This window comes from Seriola aureovittata, chromosome 12 (assembly GCF_021018895.1).
Source record: "Seriola aureovittata isolate HTS-2021-v1 ecotype China chromosome 12, ASM2101889v1, whole genome shotgun sequence".
In the NCBI taxonomy this organism is placed as follows: Eukaryota; Metazoa; Chordata; class Actinopteri; order Carangiformes; family Carangidae; genus Seriola; species Seriola aureovittata.
Genome location: NC_079375.1, coordinates 13,258,860 through 13,279,782, shown reverse-complemented (window position 1 = coordinate 13,279,782; position 20,923 = coordinate 13,258,860). Strand labels below are relative to the sequence as shown.

At 40.9% G+C, this 20,923-nt stretch overlaps 3 protein-coding genes across 3 annotated transcripts; all 3 read left to right on the top strand.

Moving 5' to 3' along the window:
* The first annotated feature begins 271 nt into the window (after positions 1 to 271).
* Positions 272 to 1,668, top strand: foxq1a (forkhead box Q1a). The gene has a single exon (XM_056392480.1). The coding sequence runs from the start codon at positions 440 to 442 to the stop codon at positions 1,307 to 1,309; it is 870 nt and encodes a 289-aa protein (XP_056248455.1). The 5' UTR covers positions 272 to 439; the 3' UTR covers positions 1,310 to 1,668.
* A 703-nt stretch (positions 1,669 to 2,371) lies between these two features.
* Positions 2,372 to 6,317, top strand: foxf2a (forkhead box F2a). Its single transcript, XM_056392479.1, has 2 exons — positions 2,372 to 4,347; positions 5,763 to 6,317. Exons 1-2 carry the CDS (start codon positions 3,378 to 3,380, stop codon positions 5,936 to 5,938), a joined length of 1,146 nt encoding a protein of 381 aa, XP_056248454.1. The 5' UTR covers positions 2,372 to 3,377; the 3' UTR covers positions 5,939 to 6,317.
* A 5,531-nt stretch (positions 6,318 to 11,848) lies between these two features.
* On the top strand, positions 11,849 to 14,262 carry foxc1a (forkhead box C1a). Its single transcript, XM_056392572.1, has one exon. It carries the CDS (start codon positions 12,344 to 12,346, stop codon positions 13,760 to 13,762), a length of 1,419 nt encoding a protein of 472 aa, XP_056248547.1. The 5' UTR covers positions 11,849 to 12,343; the 3' UTR covers positions 13,763 to 14,262.
* Positions 14,263 to 20,923: the final 6,661 nt, after the last annotated feature.

Genomic DNA, 20,923 nt, shown 5'->3' with positions numbered 1-20,923 from the left:
TGTTTGGCAGATCACGTTTCACAGGTGAGACGGTCATAAAGCTGCACTGCACGCTGTTTTCTGTGAACATCATCTCTTACTAATTGCTAATTGCTAATGGAAAGTTTAGCAATTTAATTTAGGGTCGTGATGAAACTTTTATTATGATCCGTGGTTTAATTAGACTATCATGCACGCAATGTGCAGATGTTTTGTGATGCTCCAAATAATGTAGCCCCGCCTCCTTGGGGTTGGTCCTGAGGTGAGCCGACTATAAACTGCTGCTCACACAGACTGTAGGTGAGACGGGCTTTTTTAGTCCTCCTGCAGGTATGACAACTAAGAAGGGAATTCCTTTTCAAAGCAGTCTGCGTCTTGACGCGCACAAGTGACGGACTTTACACGCGGAGAGCACCGTGGACAGATCTTACACAGCACCAGCAAAGGACGATCAGACAGCATGAAGTTGGAGGTGTTGTGCGGGAGCCACTATGACATAAAACACTTCGAGATGTCCTGTGATACAGAGGGGAGTGTGCGCTCTCCTCTGTCTGCTGAGGAGGAGCTGGGGTCGGATGGGGACTGCGTGGCGCACAGCCCTCCACCTGTTCCTCCGTGCGGCGGCGGCGGCGGCGGCGGCGGCAGCAGCAGCAGCAAGTCAAAGCCGTACACACGGAGACCCAAACCCCCGTTCTCGTACATCGCTCTCATCGCCATGGCTATCCGGGACTCCCGGTGTGGACGTCTGACTTTGGCGGAAATAAACGATTACCTGATGAAAAAGTTTCCGTTCTTCAGGGGCAGCTACACCGGCTGGAGGAACTCGGTTCGGCACAACTTGTCTCTGAATGACTGCTTTCTCAAAGTGCTACGCGACCCGTCGAGACCTTGGGGGAAGGACAATTACTGGATGCTCAATCCTCACAGCGAATACACGTTTGCCGACGGGGTGTTTCGGCGCAGGAGGAAGCGCATCAACAAAAGGTTCAGCGGCACGGAGCCGGAGGTGTCCGAGCACGCGGAGGAGGCGCAGAGGTCTGCGGCCGCCAACAAGACTGACTCATGCGCAAAGTTCACCAGTTCATTTGCTATAGACAGCATCCTCAGCAGGCCCTTCAAGAGAGACTCAGACAAGGAGCAGTTCAGTCTCCTCCCCGCCTTCACCTGGCCACGCTACACTGAACTAATGGCGCCTCATTCAAACACACCTGCCTCATTTGCATACGTTAATGCACCTTACCATGTGGACCCTTGTGCTGCTGCTGCGCATGTGTCCAACGTCTGTGGCGTTGGGCTGCTTTCACAGACAGTTTTGCAATATCAGAAATAAACTTTTAAAATCTTTTTCATTTGATGATTAAAAATCATCGCTGTGCACTGATGATGGACACAGAGGAGGGAAAGGACCACAGAAGATTTTCCATCTGTGTTGGATTTGATATTATTGTGGTGGCATGGTGTTACACTTTCTCATTAGTTTGTACCTTCGGTCATGTCCTTTTTAAAGTTTAATAGATTTGAATATTTTCTACACACTTCGTTGTAAATGTTACTGACGAACAACTTTGTTGTTTGATCAATAAACGCGTTAAAATAGAAGCACTTTCACTGTTTATGTGTCTTTTACTTTCCAAAAAAAAAAAAGCTCTTTACAAATGATATGAAATAAAAAAATCTGACTCATGCCGATCTGTGTGTTTTATTCTTTTAACACAAATTCAGATGAATTACAGCCGTTAGACATAATGGTTCCTGTGGAGCCAAATTATAGGATTCTCACCTGTATGAGACATTAACACCTGTTAGATGCAAATGTAAATATTCATCTGGGCGTGGTCATGTGACTCCACCTTGTTCTGCTGTTGGGGGTGGTTACACAAGTGCACCAAGGCCTCCTCTATCTATCTATCTATCTATCTATCTATCTATCTATCTATCTATCTATCTATCTATCTATGTTTATATGTATGTTTATATGTATGTTTTTATATATATATAGTGTGTGTGTGTGTGTGTGTGTGTGTGTGTAATATAGCTTCCCCCAGGCTATGATAATAAAATAATAATAATAATATGCTAAGAATGATTATAATAATCGCATCTTATTATATATTTATATGTGATTTTTTTCCCTATCCTTTATGCAGCCATAAAAAATTGCCTTATAAGTATTTACTTTTCAGTGTTCAAGAAGCTCGCTGCTGCCGGATAGGGGCATTCAATATTTATGTTTTCTGTCTGGCGCTGCAAATAGCTGTCGCCTCAGTCACCGCACATGCGCAGGAAAGAGTTTATACAAATGGTGCATCCTGAGCAAACTGAGCTCGAATCCACAATAGGAAGAAATGTCTTCCAAGAAGGGCCCATTCTTCTGAGGCTAGAAAGTAAATTTCCTTTAAAGCAGCTGCAGCATCCTGAACGCAGCAGGGTCGCGAGTTTTGATGTCGCTGAGATTCCGCCTGGATTGTGGTTTAACCTTGCTGGTGTGTGGGAGATTATTTCACATCCTAAGAGTGGGTGATTTTTTCTAACGTGACGCAGGGCAAAGAGAAGCCATTTACAGTAATAAACGTTGTAGAACCGATATTTGAATATTTCATTATGTGTATTTTTCTTTTTCTGATTTTTACAATCTATTAATTTCTCCAGGGACATAATCCAGGCCCCAAGAGGTAAACTGACACTTATGCGCTGTGTGTGGTATGTTGGCACGCTCTGATGGAAAAAGCATGTTTCCTCTCATGTCAGAGCCCTAACCCTGAACAGATCCCAAACAAATCAGGACTCCTTCTCCTCTACACCTTTACAACATTAAAACCACGAGCAGACATTGTCACTTTTATTTTTGCGGATATGGAGACAAAGGGAGTGATTTATCCAAACTGTGCCTCTTTATCCATCACGACTTGTCAAGTTCTCGTGCCAAATATTGGTTTGACAAATGTGGACAGAGGTGTTTTGGAAAGAGAGTGGTAGGAGGAGATTTGTCTTACTCCACTGTGCCGTGTCCGGCTTCTAGTCTGGATCCTGGCCAGATGGGGAGGGAGTAGTTCCTGGAGATTTCTTGGAGGGATTTGTGGGATAGAGGGGCAGAGGGAGATTTAAGAATTGATAGGTGGTCGAGTTGTGTTTGGCCGGGTGGATATGCGCAAGCAAAGTCGAGGAGCTTTATCCCCCCCCTCATATGGGATTATTGCCAGCAATGGACAGAGAGAGGAAGGAGGCACAGCGGCTGGCGTTTCTTGATTTTCACGGTTATAAACGCGCAGAGCACCGCACTGGCCTCTTCAATTGTCACATTAAGGAACATTTAATAGCGCTTAAAATCTAGGGAAAGTTAGTCGCCCGACTGTCACAGAGACCCCCGCAGTGGTCGGATCCGAAAAAGAGGCGCAACCATGACGACCGAGAGCTCCCAGCAACATTTGGATCCATCTAATCCTCCGCGTTCCAGCCCAGCGGCCGGTGCTCTGAATGTGAATCTGCTGAGCGCACAGCCAGTGATGGAGAGCGCGCACGCTGCATCAGCTAAAGGGAAAAAGGGAAACTCTGGCTTGAGGCGCCCAGAAAAGCCCCCCTACTCATATATTGCCCTCATTGTGATGGCAATTCAAAGCTCGCCGACCAAGCGGCTTACTTTGAGCGAAATCTATCAGTTCTTGCAAGCCCGGTTCCCTTTCTTCAGGGGATCGTACCAGGGATGGAAGAACTCCGTCAGACACAACCTGTCTCTGAACGAGTGTTTCATAAAGCTGCCCAAAGGTCTCGGCAGACCCGGCAAGGGGCACTACTGGACCATCGACCCGGGAAGTGAGTTTATGTTCGAGGAGGGCTCCTTTCGTCGCAGACCCCGGGGGTTCCGCAGGAAATGCCAAGCTTTGAAACCAATGTACAGGATGATGAATGGAATCGGGTTTGGTGCGTCTATGCTGCCACAAAACTTTGATTTCCAGTCACCTTCAGGCTCATTAGCATGTCATAACAGCTATAACTTGGACTTGATGGGTAATCCAGTGTCGGGTGGCTTCGATGGGCTAGGAGGGGGGCACCACGTCCCACAAATGTCATCAAGCTCCGGGTCTTCGTACATGGCTGCCTGTCAGGGGGGTTCTAACGCGGACTATTGCCCGGACAGCAGCAGCAGCCCCCTGCAGTCCTCTCCAGCGATGGTCGGCGCCCTGGACTGTCAGTCGCCTTATGCAAATGCAGCCTCACACTGGAGCTCACCTGGTGTACCTTCATACATGAAACAGCAGTCGCTGGCATCAAGCAGCCCCACTTCTTCTGCTCTGCACACCGGCATGTCATCCTACTCTCTGGATCAGGGCTATCTGCACCATAACGCACGAGATTCTTCTGACATTTCAGGTAAAGCCTCACCGTGCAGTCGTGTGTAGCTATGTATTTTATTTTTTGATAGCTATTTGCACCTTGATGAGTCATGAGGATCAAAGTTGATAATTAACATGAAACTGAAGCGATGTGTTATCAGCTAAAAAGGAACCATTCTCTGCGTAAAGTAAAATGTTCGTAGATTTTCAGACATTACACACGTTAAACTAAAACATTAAGCAATGAATGAACAAATTTATAGAAAATTAGTTATTTTCAATGCATGTTTTATCTAGGCTGCACTGGATGAGTGCTAATGTGTAAAGAAAATGCACGTGAAAATCAACCTGAACGAATCTTTTCAGATTAAAAGACAACAAACTAATGTGCATTAATTGATGTGATTGAATCGTCGCGAAAGTAAAATCTAAAAAAAAAACAACCATTTTTTTCACTAGTCGTCATTCAATTGTGTGTTAAATGTGCACAAGTTAATGTAGCTACACCATAGTGTTTAATCTTAATTTCTCACAATTGCATTTTAGCTCAAGCTTTCTTTAAAGGCCTCTGTGCTGTAGAATGTATGATTAAAATGTGTACTAAATACAAATGCATAACGAAATGGCTTTAAACACGATGTCACAAATATATTCTTAACAAGGAAGGAAACTGGAAAACTAGTTTCAGTGCAACTTCATTGAGGCCTTTAACGTGAGCCGCAGCAGCTCAATAATCAGGCTCTTTACACATTGTTTATTCTGTTTCTTTAACTTTTATTTTTGCCTAAGTGTTCATGTTTTTAGGTAGGCTATATATGATGAAATGCACCACTTTCAGATTAAAAAAAAAACCCATATGAATGGTTTACAAGCAAAATGGTGGCTTTATTAATGGTTAACAAATTTTTTACTACTATTATTATAATACTATTAATAGATCCGTCATAAACTATTAATAAGAACAACTTTTGAGTCGTGTTTAACTTCCTCCATCAAGATAAGTGCTTAGTCTTATAGCTTTTTAGTTCATCAGGAAGATCTACCTTCTGGTAAGGGGCTGCAGAGCAAAACATACGTTTTAACAATAAAGTGTGACCACAACTTAGGCCTGTTAGCATTGGTTTTATGGGTAATTAGAAAATGAGAAATCAACCATTATCTGTTAATGGGTTGAAACTGCACAATTACCAAATTACAAAGGATAAACATCAGGGAAAAGATTTTTCGCAACCTGGCAAATGATCTATGAAGCCTTAGTAAATGTTTTTAATCATGAATAAAGCCACTGGACTTTACCTTATTAAAAGTGGCACCGAAACATTTTAGCTAAAGCCACACATTACTGAAAATGCATATTATGTTCTGTTATCCAACATTTGGAATAAAGATAATAGACATTAACCATAGAGAAAGAAATGATGGATTAACCTCTCGTGCCCTGTGTGTTTCCAGTGGGACTGTCTCGATATTCCAGCCACTCAGCTCCGGTGTGTGACAGGAAGGACTTCGTCCTCAACCTCAATGGAATCTCCTCCCTTCATCCCAGCAGCGGAGGATCTTATTATCACCAGCTTCATCATCACCATCACCAGAGTGTCTATCAGGACGTAAAGCCATGTGTCATGTGACAGAAGAAGACGGAATGGCCTTAACTGTACAGTGGGCGATACTGTTGATCTAAATCAACCCTCAGGTGGAGTTTTTATTGTAACTAAACTTGTGGTGACGAAGGGGCGATTTTATTTTTCTGCAGACTCAGAGTGGAAGCAGAGACAGTTTTCTTCCATGAACTTTGACCTTTTACACCATTTAGTAATGGTTATGATATGGGGACTTGTGGCACTTCACTTTACACACACGGATAAGCAATATCTACATTTTTACTGCAAAAATACACAGAACACGTACCAGATTTAATCTTTATTCATGCACTTAATGTTGTTTTCCCGATTTTACTGAAATTGTTGTTGATTTCCTGCAACAAGCCATTAAAAAGATTTATTTTTATTTTGGAAGTGTTTCATGTGTTTTGGAAAAATAGTTTCTTCTGAAAACGTTTTTTGTACACAAAGATGTTCTTAATCAGCAATGCAGTTCTTCTCTTATTCCCTTCTGCCACAAGTTATTATTATTATTAATGTTATAATAATAATAATACTAATTATTATTAGTATTATTATTATTATATCCTCCCAAATGAATACAAAACCTAATCACTGACCCGGTTCTCTCTATCTCTCTCTCTCCCCCCATTTTGTATTTATGACCTTTAAAAATATTGGGATTGATCGTCACTTGATTTGCGACATCTTAGCGGAATATAAAAAAAAAAAAAGAAAGGTATAAAATTAATATCGATATATTGATAGCCCCATAATGAATTCCAATTCTTTTGCTTTCTTTCTTTTAATTTTCATACTGCAGAGCCGTTTGTTTGTTTGTTTGTTTGTTTGTCTTTGCAAACTTACACTTTTCATTATGTGCAAAAGACGAGTTTAAAACGATTCAAAAGAGAGTTACAATCCTTTTATCTGTTCATAAGCTGAGGATCATTTCAGAGTAATTCGAGTCGTATTCATTCGATAACTGTGATGTAATTATTGTTATTAAATTAAATAACAAAGGGAAACTGGAAAGACAAAACATTTTAATTTACAATGTTGAACAGGAAGCTCTGAGATGAAAAACCTTTCATTCGTCATCAGTGCTGCTGGTTTTCACGTGACTGTACCGCCACCTTGTGGTGATTGAGAGTTGAAAGGCTCAAACTAAATCCCCGCTCTCTCCGTGATGGCAAATGGCAACATCCAGTTGGTCACTCTGCAATATTCAAATCCTAGATAGAGATAAAGGTAATAGTTTTACATAAGCGTTCCACAAATACACGTATTAAAGAGGCTATCTGTAAGGTTCCCCCTACAGTGAGGTTCTCTGAGTAAACTGAGAACCGGAGATACAATATAAGTAAATACAGATGAATACACTCTTTAAAGGCTCAGCATTCTATAGACAAATAACGGAGTGTTTTAAGTATAGGCATACAGGCTGATAAAATTGATATAAAGATTCAGCTGCCATTATTTATTCAAAAGGTTTCAAATTTGTGATGGATTTATTGTATGAATTTCTATAGGCCTAAATTTTCAGGAGCCATATAAAAGCTATCTCACATTGATAATTCATTATTAAACCTGTAATTTCATCTCTAAACGCCAAACCAACGTGATTTTTTATAAATAGTTTTTAGTTCATGGCAATAATTTTCTGTCGGTGAGAAAAGTCCCATTGTGTAACAGTGTTCCTTTGATCGCACTGTATACATCAGATGCACAGATGTCTATATTGAGCCCCATGTACTATCATTGTATACACTATTAATGAACCCAGGTCTGACAGGTCAAATGTTTAGAAATGATATAGGGATGTATGTTGATAATTACACTAGTAATAGAAATATTGATCATAACGATTAGAGTCATTTACCAGAACATGCTTTTAAGATGAGGGCCCCTGCAGCTGTTTTATTACAGGAGTTTATATGAGCCTGTTGATGTCTCTACTGTCCACGGTACTGAAGAGAATTATCAATACATCTTAGCCTATCTGTGGTCCATTGTATATTTTAGATAGCCTACGTAATCCTATCCCAAATTAGCAAAATGACACAGTAGCAGCACACTTAACCCTGATGCACTGTGACTTTGATGACACACATCGATTTAAAACTTTCAAGGTACCAGATAGTTCACTCGATTCTTTTCTTTTGATACATTCCACAACAACAGCATCTGTTCATTGAGTTATCAAAAGATGAAGCAGGATGAAAAATCTAAACTGTTTTAAACTTTATTTACATAATATTAAGTCATAAAATAATGTGACATTTGAGTTCATATATGATACCTCCATTTCATTGTAAGCACTTACATTTACATTTACTCATTTGACAGATGCTTTTATCCAAAGCAACTTAAAAGTGAGGGACAAGACTAAATCTTCAGTACAGTAGGAGACTGTGGGGAAGGCATTAAGTACTAAATCTGTTCAATAAGTGCAAGGACATTAGGGAAAGAATTGCACCCATAGTGCTTAGTAAGTGCTAGTTAGGCATGTCGGGGTGTTAGGAGAAGAGGTGCTCTCAGAAAAGATGAGTCTTCAAGACATTCTCGAGGATAGGATCTGCTAGCGTTTGGTAGCTCATTCCACCATGGGGATACCACAAAGGAGAACAGTCTGGACTGAGATTGCCTCGTGTGTAGGGAACACAATGCCAGACCTCATTCCCTGGAGGAACGCAGTGGCAGAGAAGGAGCATAAGCCTGTGTGATTGAGTGCAAGTAGATGGGTGCAGATGCAGAAGTCACTCTGTAGATTAGTGACTTGACTTTGATTCGAGCAGCCATGGGTAGCCAGTGGAGGTCAATGAGCAGCGGAGTGACATGAGATCAGGCTGATCAAAGACCAGACACGCCACCACATTCTGGACCATCTGTAATGTTCTGATTAATGTTTACAACACATACAGTGGGGTCCCAAAGTCTGACTCCACTGTGATTGGTTCTCAGCATGATTGCTGTCAGCATCATTGTTTCTGTCTGGCTCCCCTACAAGGCCAAGAGAAGGAATGGGGGGGATACAGGGGAACCTAAGGATGATGGTGAAAGAAGCTGGCAGTTGTAAATTACTCAAGGGGCATGCAAATCAGCAATCACCTCAAATCAGCAATTTAATCATGTCACTGAAAATGATGTTACAGGGAACCCCGAGAGGGATGGTTCCAAGCTGAGAGCCACTGACTTATAAGTTATTATGGACTGTGTCTGTCAGAGCTGTTGGTAAGTGTACCTCTATAAATAGAAGTTCTATTCTATAAAAAATTATATTTTTCGAATTATTTTAATCAGGTGCATAAAATAAATTAAATATGTTAGAAAATGTGCCAAAAAAAGAGCACCATAAAAAAACATAGGTCCAGCTCTAGAAAGAAGAAAATACAAACACTGTGATGGTCGTTAATTCCAGGTCATACCAAGACCTACATATTCTATGAAATGAACAATCAAAAGTTCACTTGGTTAACTGAAAAATGGTGTTTATGCTTTGTAAGCCTTTATCCCGCACCTTTCCATGGATGCCAGGATTGGCATGCTGTCTAATACAGAGGATTGGTGTTCACAGCAAAACTGCTGTGTCCTATGTATCTTTTTAATGGCCAATAAAATACTGTATATTACACGGAAATGGATCCTCAGTTAGATGGCGAAAAACTATTTACAAGCACCCACAGAAGCAACCAGTATGACCCATGCTATTTAACCATGACACCGTTGCGTTGTGATTAGTGCATCTCAGTGTTTAAGGTCCTGATGGCGCCTTCTCTTTATGATGACTAATGATGCCCAATCATTGTGTGTAGTACTAAAGTAGGCCATGAGGTGGCAGCAGTGTCTCATAAATGTTCTGCAACCTCATTGTCCGTGAGAAGCTCCTATCATCCAGCCATCACCCCCCCCCCCCCCCACACACACACACACACACACACGTGAAATTAATCTTAATGTATTCTTCTTGTCAGTCATCTGTTTTTATTTTTGTTTTGTTTTTTCATTCAGGTCATAAAATGGTTAGTGGCCATTAAGGAAGGGAGTTCCTTAAGGTTTAGAATAGTCTCCAATAAACTTCAATTAAAGTTACACACATCAGTGTAATTGCTGGAAGGACTTTGCTCCCTCTGAACACCAGAGGGAGCCAAATTCATAGTTATGATGAACCCCTCTCTCTCTCTCTCTCTCTCTCTCTCTCTCTCTCTCTCTCTCTCTCTCTCTCTCTCTCTCTCTCTCTCTTTTTCTTTCTCTTAAAATAACAGCATTATTGTGAGCTAGGTTAGGTTTATATGTCAACATCAGTATTTGGAGATAATAATGCAAATAGAATTTTTTTACCTGATTACATTTTTTTTTAGACTTGGTAATATATCACAATATATCCATATTAATAAATTACATCCATATTGCCATTGTTGAAATATTTATTATGATCTAGGCTTTTGTTGAAACACTGGCTAATAATAAAACGATAAGATGCAGTTTGTTGGTACAAATAGCACATAAATGAAAATTAATAAATAAAATAACATTAATTAAATTAAATCGTAGACCAACAGGTGTCTACGTCACCATAACAGGATAACATTTATTCTAATAATAATAATGATGTCGTCATTATGCTGCAATTTGAAAATTAAAATAGGCGACGATCATCAAATATTTCGCTTTTATTGCTTTGTTATTATTTTGAAACCTATTCGCGTTTTTCACTGTGCGTCGGTCGTGGATGCCTCTAAATAATGATAGAGAGTTAAGGAGGACTGGGTGGGCAGGCCGGGGTATTAAGTAGAAGGCCCGTCGTGAATTGTGTAAACAGCCCAGGGCGGTGGAAAAAGTTCATACCCGGGTCCATGTAAGGAGAAACCGGCGCAGCACCAGGCCACTGCACGGACATTTAATTAAGACGACCTGCAGAGGATTACAGAGATACTAGGACTGTAACTTTGCCTCACAGTGACCATTAACAATTTCATGCGCAGTCGCCTCTGACAGCCAGGGCGATGCAGAGGCCTACAGGGGTCGGGTTATTGAGTAGGCTATTCTTCTATCTTTGGACAAAATGTTATCCCCTTGATTTTACTCCCCAAACCTCAGCCTTAGAGTTCATGAAAGAAAAATCCGCAGGCTGCTATAAAACACCTAATGCACACTAAAGAATTTTCAAATTAAATTAATAGAGGTGTTGCATGTGTAGGAATAAAGCAAAAATATATATACATGGTTGTGAATAATTAATACTGAAAATACACTTAATATTCAGTTTTGTTTATTCACTTAAAATTTTTGAAAGGCCTCAAACTTCTCATCAGATCAGATATTTTAACATTTTTGATGAAAAGCCTCACACAGCTATAAGGTGTCATGCTCGTCCCCATTTGGTTCCCCTGTCTTTAAAACCCCTTTCCTTGAATAAACTCTCACCCCTGGTCTCTCCCAGCCCCCAAACTGTCTTTAATTCCCCGTTGTAATGAGAGATCGCACTTCACCGCCCGCTGACAACGACGCAAGGCTCTCGTCCTGCTTTGATCTCGCGGTGATCAGCTGCTGGTGTTGAGTCTTATAACTAATAAAAATGCTCATTAAGAAGACGTTAACTGCACCTAAACGAAGCCATTTGGTTAAGTGGTGTGATTATTTTCTTCAAATAAAAAAAACCAAAAAAAAGGAAATGAAACAGCAAATACAATGTCATTAATTAACTTCTCATTAAGAGAGCGTGCCAAATAAATTCACTGCATGCTTTGAGTAAAACGTGATTTAAAAAGAAAAAGAAAAATATTAGAATGAATGAATGCTACAACATCCAGACTAATGTATGTATATATATATATATTCAACATTAAAATATGAGAGATAACTCATCTATTGCTGTTTTTCTCAAGACAACCACAGGTCTGATAGAGGATGCCTGTGTGTGCACTCCGTGATCTGATTGTGTACATGTGGAGCTCGCTCTGTCACGTCTGAAGACCTTGGCCGCAGTGGTGGCTGGGAGTTACCGACACCTTCTCTCGTTTTACTAAAAGCCTCTCCGAGTGTGGCCAGGGAGCTCTCTCCGCTCTCTCTTTCTCCCTGGCTTCCCATTGGACGACCCGTGCGCTTTCTCTGGGAGGAGCTCCACTGGCAGCAAAAAGGAGGAAAGAATTTAACTGCGCAAAAAGTCCTGTGCGGTGACGGATGTCCAAAGTTCAGAACTTTTTCAATGTGCGTTTCGTAGAAAGGCACAAGAGATGGGGACGGCTTGAGATCCAGCACGCTTGCACTGTTGTTGAGACTTTTTCCTCTCTTTTTCTCTTGAAGTGAGCAGAGAGGGAAACTGTGATTTGAGCGCCTTCAGTCTTCAGAGGAGGGAGAAGTGGAGCTCTCCGTCTACCTATTTTGGAGCTATATTATTTTTATTTTTTTTTGCCGGATCAAAGTGAAGACATGCAGGCTCGGTACTCCGTCTCCAGTCCCAACTCACTGGGCGTCGTGCCGTACATCAGCAGCGACCCGAGTTACTACCGGGCCGCTGCCGGTGGGGGATACACGGGGATGCCAGCACCTATGAACATGTACTCTCATGCGGCTCATGACCAATACCCTGCCAGCATGGCCCGGGCATATGGACCGTACACCCCCCAACCTCAGCCCAAGGATATGGTCAAACCCCCCTATAGCTACATTGCGCTCATCACTATGGCTATCCAAAACTCGCCTGATAAGAAGGTGACCCTGAACGGGATTTACCAGTTTATAATGGAAAGGTTTCCATTTTACCGAGACAACAAGCAGGGCTGGCAGAACAGCATCAGACACAATCTGTCTCTGAATGAGTGTTTTGTCAAAGTGCCCCGTGATGACAAAAAGCCCGGTAAAGGCAGCTACTGGACGCTGGACCCGGACTCTTACAACATGTTTGAGAACGGGAGCTTCTTGAGGAGGAGGCGGCGGTTCAAGAAGAAGGACGCGCTGAAAGAGAAAGAAGAGCGGCTGCAGAAGGAGCTGCCGCCCAGGCAGCAAGGCCGGGATCAGGAGCAGCCGGTGCAGGGCTCCCAGCCTGTGAGGATCCAGGATATTAAGACTGAGAACGGCACAGTCACGCCACCGCAGGCCGACTCACCTTCTTTGAGCACCGTGCCCAAAATCGAGAGCCCGGACAGCAGCAGCATGTCCAGCGGGAGCCCTCACAGCATCCCCTCCACTAGGTCCATCGGCATGGACAGCTCCGAGCACCACCAGCACCACGGCCAGGCCTCCACGCAGGGCTTCAGCGTAGACAACATCATGACCTCCCTCCGGGGGTCTCCACAAGGGGCCACAGAGCTCACCTCCAGCCTCACCGCCTCCACCAGGACAGGTATAACACCGTCTTTGTCCTTAAACTATTCTCCAAATCAGACATCTGTCTATAGTTCACCCTGTAACCAAAACTCCATCTCCACTACCTCCAATGCAACCTATCATTGTAACATGCAAGCCATGAGCTTGTACGCCGGGGACAGATCTAGCCACTTGGCACCGAGCACCACCGTGGACGAAACGTTGCCAGATTACTCAGTCACAACCACCTCATCCTCTCTGACCCACGGTAATCTAAACTCTGGGCAGGAGGGCCACCATCCCCACCAAGGGAGGCTGACCTCATGGTACCTCAACCAGGCCGGAGACCTGGGTCATCTGGGCGCAGCTTACCCAGCACAGCAGCAGAACTTCCATTCAGTCCGAGAGATGTTTGAATCCCAAAGAATTGGCTTGAATAACTCACCGGTGAATGGGAATAACAGCTGTCAGATGTCATTCCCACCCAGCCAATCCATCTATCGCACTTCGGGAACTTTCGTATATGACTGCAGCAAGTTCTGACCAAAAAAAAAAAGAGAAAGAAAAGAAAAAACAGGCTCGATATTTTCCTCACGATGTTTGAACTCTTTCAGTAAAACTCAGTTTTTTTTTCGTTTTTTTCCCTGTCACCTGCCCACACCACAAGGACTAATATGAAAACAAAACCAGAAAAGACTTGATGTTGGTTTTTTCTAAAGAACAGTGTTACTGCAAATAACACGTAAGTCTCTCTTTTGCTTTTGTGGCTTCATGTGATAGCCTATGTTAAAGATATGCCAGTTTCCATGGACGTGTAAATTGCATATAGTAATTTATTTCTAAACTGTAGCCGGATATTATGGACCAAACACCAAAAAAAGTGTTTCTAAATTGAACTGCCTTAATTGTCCAAAAAAATGTTCCATTATAAAAGTTAAAAAAAGGAACATGTATATCGCCGTACTATTTCAAAGATTCTTCATTTGTTGAAAAGTATTTTGAAGGATTTGTTTGTTTGTTTAATAAATTGTCATTTTATGTGAGTTAAAGTTACAGCCTCATTTCTTACAGACTCCAATACAGGCTAGTGATATTTTACACTCAGTCTGACCCGTGTTAGTTTTGTGTGGAAGATAAATAGACCTCCTTATTATTCTGATCTGACCCTCAGTTTTCCTTTTTTTTTATTAATGGTGTGATTTCATCAAAAGATGTAAAAAAAAAAAAAAAAAAAAAAAAAAAAAAAGGATGTTTGTCATCTGCTGCAAAGATTCAGCCCTTACTGTCACAAAAAGCTCATATTTATTTACTCATGATAAAGCCCTGGAAACATATTGTTTCTCATCTTATTGGAAAACCTCTTAGGAAATTGAGGGGGAAAAAAAGTCGCCTAAATTTAAAACCCATCGGCTCGCGCACGTCCAAACAGAAAATGCATGTAAAGTTTACTAACTTTCTTAGTCATGCTTCATATTCAATTTACAATTTCGTTGTCACATTAGAAACGTTTACGAGAGATGATTAGAGATCATGTTGACCTCGAGGCCTAGACCTGGGGAAAATAGCCTGCACACAGCGTCACTTTGTTTTGGATTGCGTTGTGTGTTTACTGGCGCATACCAGTGCTTACTTAATATCATACCACACATGCCAAAGATAGTCCCGTTGTCACCTCAGTTTTGATGCTTCAATTCTCACCAGTCTGACACGACACTGACGTGGCTGGAGAGGACTGTATGACTCCTCAGCTGTGAGTGCAGCGGATCTCATCCTTGCTGTTTTCGCAGTGTTTGGATGTTTCACTGCAAGAATGAAGAGATGTTGAATTGGCTTTATACATTCGAAATGTCAAATTGAGGTTTTATTGTAATCCCAGTTGGCAGTCGTTTTAAAATGATAGAGTTGTAAAAGCTTAAACAGTTGGTTCCCCTCAACGTGACAGTGGAGTCAGTCTCTTTTAATCACATTAAATGACAACTCATAAATTATAAATATATATTATACATTTTAATTTAATTTATTTTATATTATTTTATTGTTTTTGGGGTTTCAGATATTTAGGCTACTAATGACTGACATTTATTTTGAATGTCATTAATATATACAGCATTAAAAATATATATCCAAATAGTTTTTGCTTGGACACACCGCACATGGCTACAGTTTACAAAAACATCGTCAATAATAATAATGATAATAATAATAATAATAATAATAATAATAATAATAATAATAATAATAATAATAATTAATAATGACAACAATAATACCCAATAATAATAAATGAAATACCCAATACTATAGCCGTTACTACCACACTATTACTAGCTATAAAGAAGACATTCAGAGTTTTATTTAAACATTAAGCTATAACATGACAATAATAATAACAACAGCAATTGTTAATAAATATTGTAAAAAGATTAATACGTAATTACATATAATAATAAATTATAATAATATTAAATTAAAATAAGCCTAATAACAATAACGATACACATGGATAATTTGCACATGTAAATTCCAAACCGAGCTGCTTGATTTTGTCTCGAAACTCTTTTACAGTTTGGATGTTTTTTGCATATTTCCCCCCAGAAACAGATACAGACAGAGAGATGGGGGGGTGGCAACATGGCAACACGTCCCACAGACGCTCAGTCAGAACCCACGCACTCATGATCAAATAGCCCTGTCATGTTACAACATGTCAAATGTGATTCTGAAGCCCTGTCTCTAAAGCTGGAGGTGGGTTTGGTGCACGGGCTTTTTCTTATAGCCTCGGTTTGCTTCAGGCCTTTGGATCCACAAGGCGAGAGCGACGGCAACAGTGAAAGGACACACCAGAGCAAAACATCTTGAGGGTAGCTGCAGGATTATATACTAACGCACAGGCCCTTACACTGGCAGGGTTTATATTTGTACACAAAAAAAGGAAAATATATGAGTTGTTCACTGCAGCCATAGTGAAATCCTGCTTTGTGTGTCTCTCTGGTTGCACCAACTACAATCAGTCTCATAAAAGTCATTAGATACTTTCCCCAAAGTATAGGCCCAATAAACAAACGTCGTGTTAGTCAAAAGATTGATGGCGCCCTCGCAGAATAGACCAGGTCAGGAAGAAATAAAATTCAATCAGAGAGCTGGAATCGTTTTTCATGGGACGGAAAAGGCAGAGAAGGGAGACGGGGGTCAATGAGGAGGATGTCGGTCGCCAGAGCACCATCAACATTATAATAGGACATAGCAGAGAGAGAGAGAGGGAGAGAGAGACAGAGAGAGAGAGGCTGAGAAGGAACACAAGAGCAAAGTTAACTTAGTGTGTGTTATTTTAATTCCCGTAAACAACTGTAAACAATACAATTAAAAAAAAAAAAAAAAAAAAAAAAAAAGTTTCGCATTAAGAAGCTATAACTTTTGCTACACTGTGCAGAAACCGGCTGAAAAAGAAGTTTATAACTGATACCTTTTGGCTCTGGAAATGAACTGATACTGTAATTAGCAACGAGCCTATAAATTTCCTTATGGAGCCCCGGGGCCCTTCATCCGTCCCACAGGGGTCCCACAGAAAAACAGGTACAAATTGAATTTCACTGTCATTTCCCTTCTCAGAGAAAACAGTAGAGGGGAGAAGGACTTCTATTTTTGCTTTTACAGATAGCACATAAAGTACACACGGTTATGGCAGTAATTTCAAAAACAACAACAACAACAATAATATCAAATCTAATCAGATGCTGCATATGGCTTCATCTCCTGAACATGCAAGGGGTCCATGTCTGTTTGGGGCTCCTCAACACAAAAGACATTTGGGGGACCCCTGTTCTATCAAAGCCTCTACAGAGACTTTACCTCTCCCCCCTCCACAGAAAAGTTCTGCTACATTCCTGAAAACGCACAACTCCCCTCACTGCCATGGGTCGAATAGCAAAGACAAAAGCGTCTGTGGTGGCCACGTCTTTAATATTCAACAAATCAAAACCACGTTTCAAATTTGGATATTAAAGTGTAGTACATAAAATAATTTCAAAATAACGTTTTAATGTTATTTTTTAGCCTGACACACGATTTTAGATGAAGCGAGTGTCCGTTATTATTCGGGGGGGGGGGGGGGGGGGGGGGATTATGATTTATAGCATCAAATAAATTTATTCATAAAACCATATTCTGAATTTAATCTGATGCACTTGAGTGCCAGTAGGTCAACTGTACTGTGTGTTGGCCTGTGTGCTGGAGGTCAGGCCAAAGTTGAAGAAATGCACATGGAAATAAACAACTGCTCCCCATCATTAGGCCTATTATTGCTGTAAGATAGAATTCATACACTATCGACTAAATACAAAATAATGTAAGTAAATTTACATTTATTTAAATGTGGCTAAAGAATGTGTTGTAGGTAATAGTTACATGAGCCGATCCAAAAATCAGAGGCAAAACTTTACAGCTTACAGCCTTCAGCTTTGACACTATGTTGTTATTACCTTGATAAGTGTGACTGTCCAAAGGGTAAATGAGTATTAATGGGAATTACATTTAAATTATTCACAATGTATCTGTTCTTTAAGTTTTGAAGCAGAGATGCTGCAGCCTATTTCTCTGACAGAAGATCGTGTATTTTTATCTGAATGCACCAGACGGGATAACATTTTCCACAATTTCCTTTCGCCATCTCTCTGGTGCTTTTACGGTCGCAGGGATAGTTAAAGAGCAGCGAGTCTTTAGTCTATAATGCTTGCAATTTTTTGGTAATCTAGGAACCGATGATTATTCCAGCCTTACTGGTCGCTAGCTGTGCGTAAAATGCAATGCAACCGGGCCAAAGCTTTTCCCAGAAGACATCTCCTATGCGAGGTTAACCTACAAACAGAGCAGTAATACGCTCTTCGTCACTCACCTTCTGTTCCCGTTCAGTATAAACGAGGGTGGGGAGGAGGGAGGGCAGGGAGTTAGATGCAGTGAAGTCTCGCTGAGCCCCTGCAGACTGTGTGCACCTGTATGGCTGAGTGACCAGCCGCAGCTCAGTATGGAAAATGCTGTGTGTTTTTTAGCTCTGCGTTACAGTGCACGGCTGCAAGACCCGAGCTCCAAGCGCCATCTGCTTCTAATTAAGAGTCCATAGACGCAAAATGCTGTCTGCTCTGCGGCCAAACGAGTGAAAGGTTGGAGGTGCAGCACTTGTCTCTCAGAGGGGAAAATAACCGCTGCATGCAGCCTCTTATCCTGCACGTCTCATTTTAAAGACAAATGGTAATTGTCAAAGAAATGATTCACTCGGCTTTGTCAAAACAGGCAGAGCGATGAGGTGTAAACAGGGCTTCTGGATTAAATGTGATTCTTGAAATCACTGCAGCATCTCCGCGTGAACTCGCGCAGACCTCATGAGCACGGGGATGGCGGGATAATGGGGTACTGTGTAAATTCAGACCCGGAGAGGGGGGAAACGGCCGACCTGCGAATAACCCGACAGCCTTGGCGAGATACCTCAAAAACGAACAGAGTTGCCTTCAAGTTACACAAAACCCGCTTTTCTGCAGCTCGGGCCTGCGGTTTCTAATTATAGCACCTTTTTACGCACCGAGCCCTTGAATGTCCCAATTATACCGGCATGACATACAGTAATTTATTGTCAAGTAGTTTAATTTTATGAATATATTTTTGAAGGTCTCATACCCGTCTACTTTACAACCTTCCTTTGAATCTGAATGGTCAGGGATAAAGCTTCATTCTGTCGCCGGTGTGGGTGATAAAAGTGCGTTCTTACCTTTATATATTTGCTTATTTAATACATTTTATACATTGATTTTTTTTTAAAAATATATAGAATCATAACAAAGATGCATGTAAGGGAACATGGTGTTTATTTTTTAAAGCACTGAATAAACAAGCCAAAGTGTTAAACATAGGCGTGCAAAGCACATGGTGTCTTTAGCTCATTGTAAAAAAAAAAATTGACAAAACATTAAAAAACTGAGTAGATTACAACAGAATAAACAGTTCAATAGAACAATAGTGCAGTGATTATCATTTACAAAAAGCTGGACCTGCCTCATGAAATTACTGCTCGTTGCAATTTACATATATACACTCAAATAAAGAACAAATTCAGTTTTGGTGGACTGCTCATAGCAAACTCCCAATCGCAACCAACTTGAACTCTGTAACTTGTGACGTGAGAGGGCCACTTCAGAGCCATCCAGCTACTGCTATTTGAGCCACAGTAGCAGTTGTCTGTGTCTTTCGTGGGTCTCATATCATTTTATGGTGCAGGGCCGCCACTGGGCTATGAAAACATCAACAGCAGACATAGAATGCGAGACTGACATAAAAGCTGCCTCTTCTTTTTATGTGAAGTCATGTTCTACAACAGATTTAAAATCACAGCCAGGCCCCATCATCCTCTGGTTTAAAAATACAAGCAAATATGTTTAAATTTTAGTTTCAATATTACAAAAAACAGAGTGTTATAGGGTTATAAAATGCAAAGGCATTAAGTCTTTTCCTTTATTTTGAAATGTTGTTGTTTTTAACAAAAAAATACTATTAGAAATAAGCAATAGTTGAGAAAAAAATAAAAACAACATAAAAAATAGAGACATGAACTCATTGGTGATATACATCATATATAACCTAAATTCTGTGCTATTTTTTGAGGATTTTGAAGACCTTATTTTTCATGAAATTCACAGTAAACTTAATGCTACTGCTTCTCAACCATCAGGACTTGAGACAAAATCAGAAAACACTGGTTAAAGACAATAAACTCAAAAGCACACACAGTTAATGAGACATTAAAAAGTACATCATTTTACAGCAAATTCATTTTCAAAGAATGTAATCAGTCTTAAATCCCACTATATGGGCTTCTATGCATATGTGCATGCATGTTGACGTCATCAGTTTTCACCAGACTCTCCTCTGATCCTCACGTCTTTTCAGCTCAGGGAGGCGGGTGGTTGGGTGTCACCTGTACCAAAAGGAAATAAGGAGACAGTGCTGGAAATGACCCATCTCAGCTATGGGTCCTATAGTCCCTCTGAGGAGGAGAAGAGAGGGTGTCACACCATCCAGAGGGAGAGACAGTGATGAATTGGGCTGAAGAGTAAATGTCATCTTCATACAAGGAAAAAAGTGGCTTCACACAGGAGGTGGATCACTGAGGAAAACAAACTTGAAATTTGATTTTAATAGGGAGGGGGGATGTTTGCCTGTGTGTGTATGTGTGGAGATAAAGCCAGCTAAAGTCTTAAAGAAGCCCATTAATTCCTGGCAGAGTCAGTGTAGTGCTCTACCGTGCAGTCGAGGGATTAAGATATCATGTGTGTATTAGGTTTTTTTTTTTTTTTTTTGTTTAAATGTGTGTGACCATGAAAACTGACTGCAACAGACTTCCTCTTGAATTATTTCCCTCTTATTGCCTTGTCAGATCTTCCCTCTCCTTCCTTCACTTTTATTTTGAAGTTCAAATGGCAGCAGTGATTGTGTAATCAAAAAGAAGGCAATGTTGAGCACAGCCATGTGCTCTCTGGGACACTGAGAAACAAACTAATCCAGTGCACTACAGTTGATTTATTAAAAACAGATTCATCTGTTATTTTTTTAATTTTTTTTTACACCCATCAGAGATGAAAATATCACGTATTAGCTCTGTCAATCTTTCAAGGAGGTCAGCAGGTCATGAAGTTATCTGATGGAAAAGTGATGAAAATT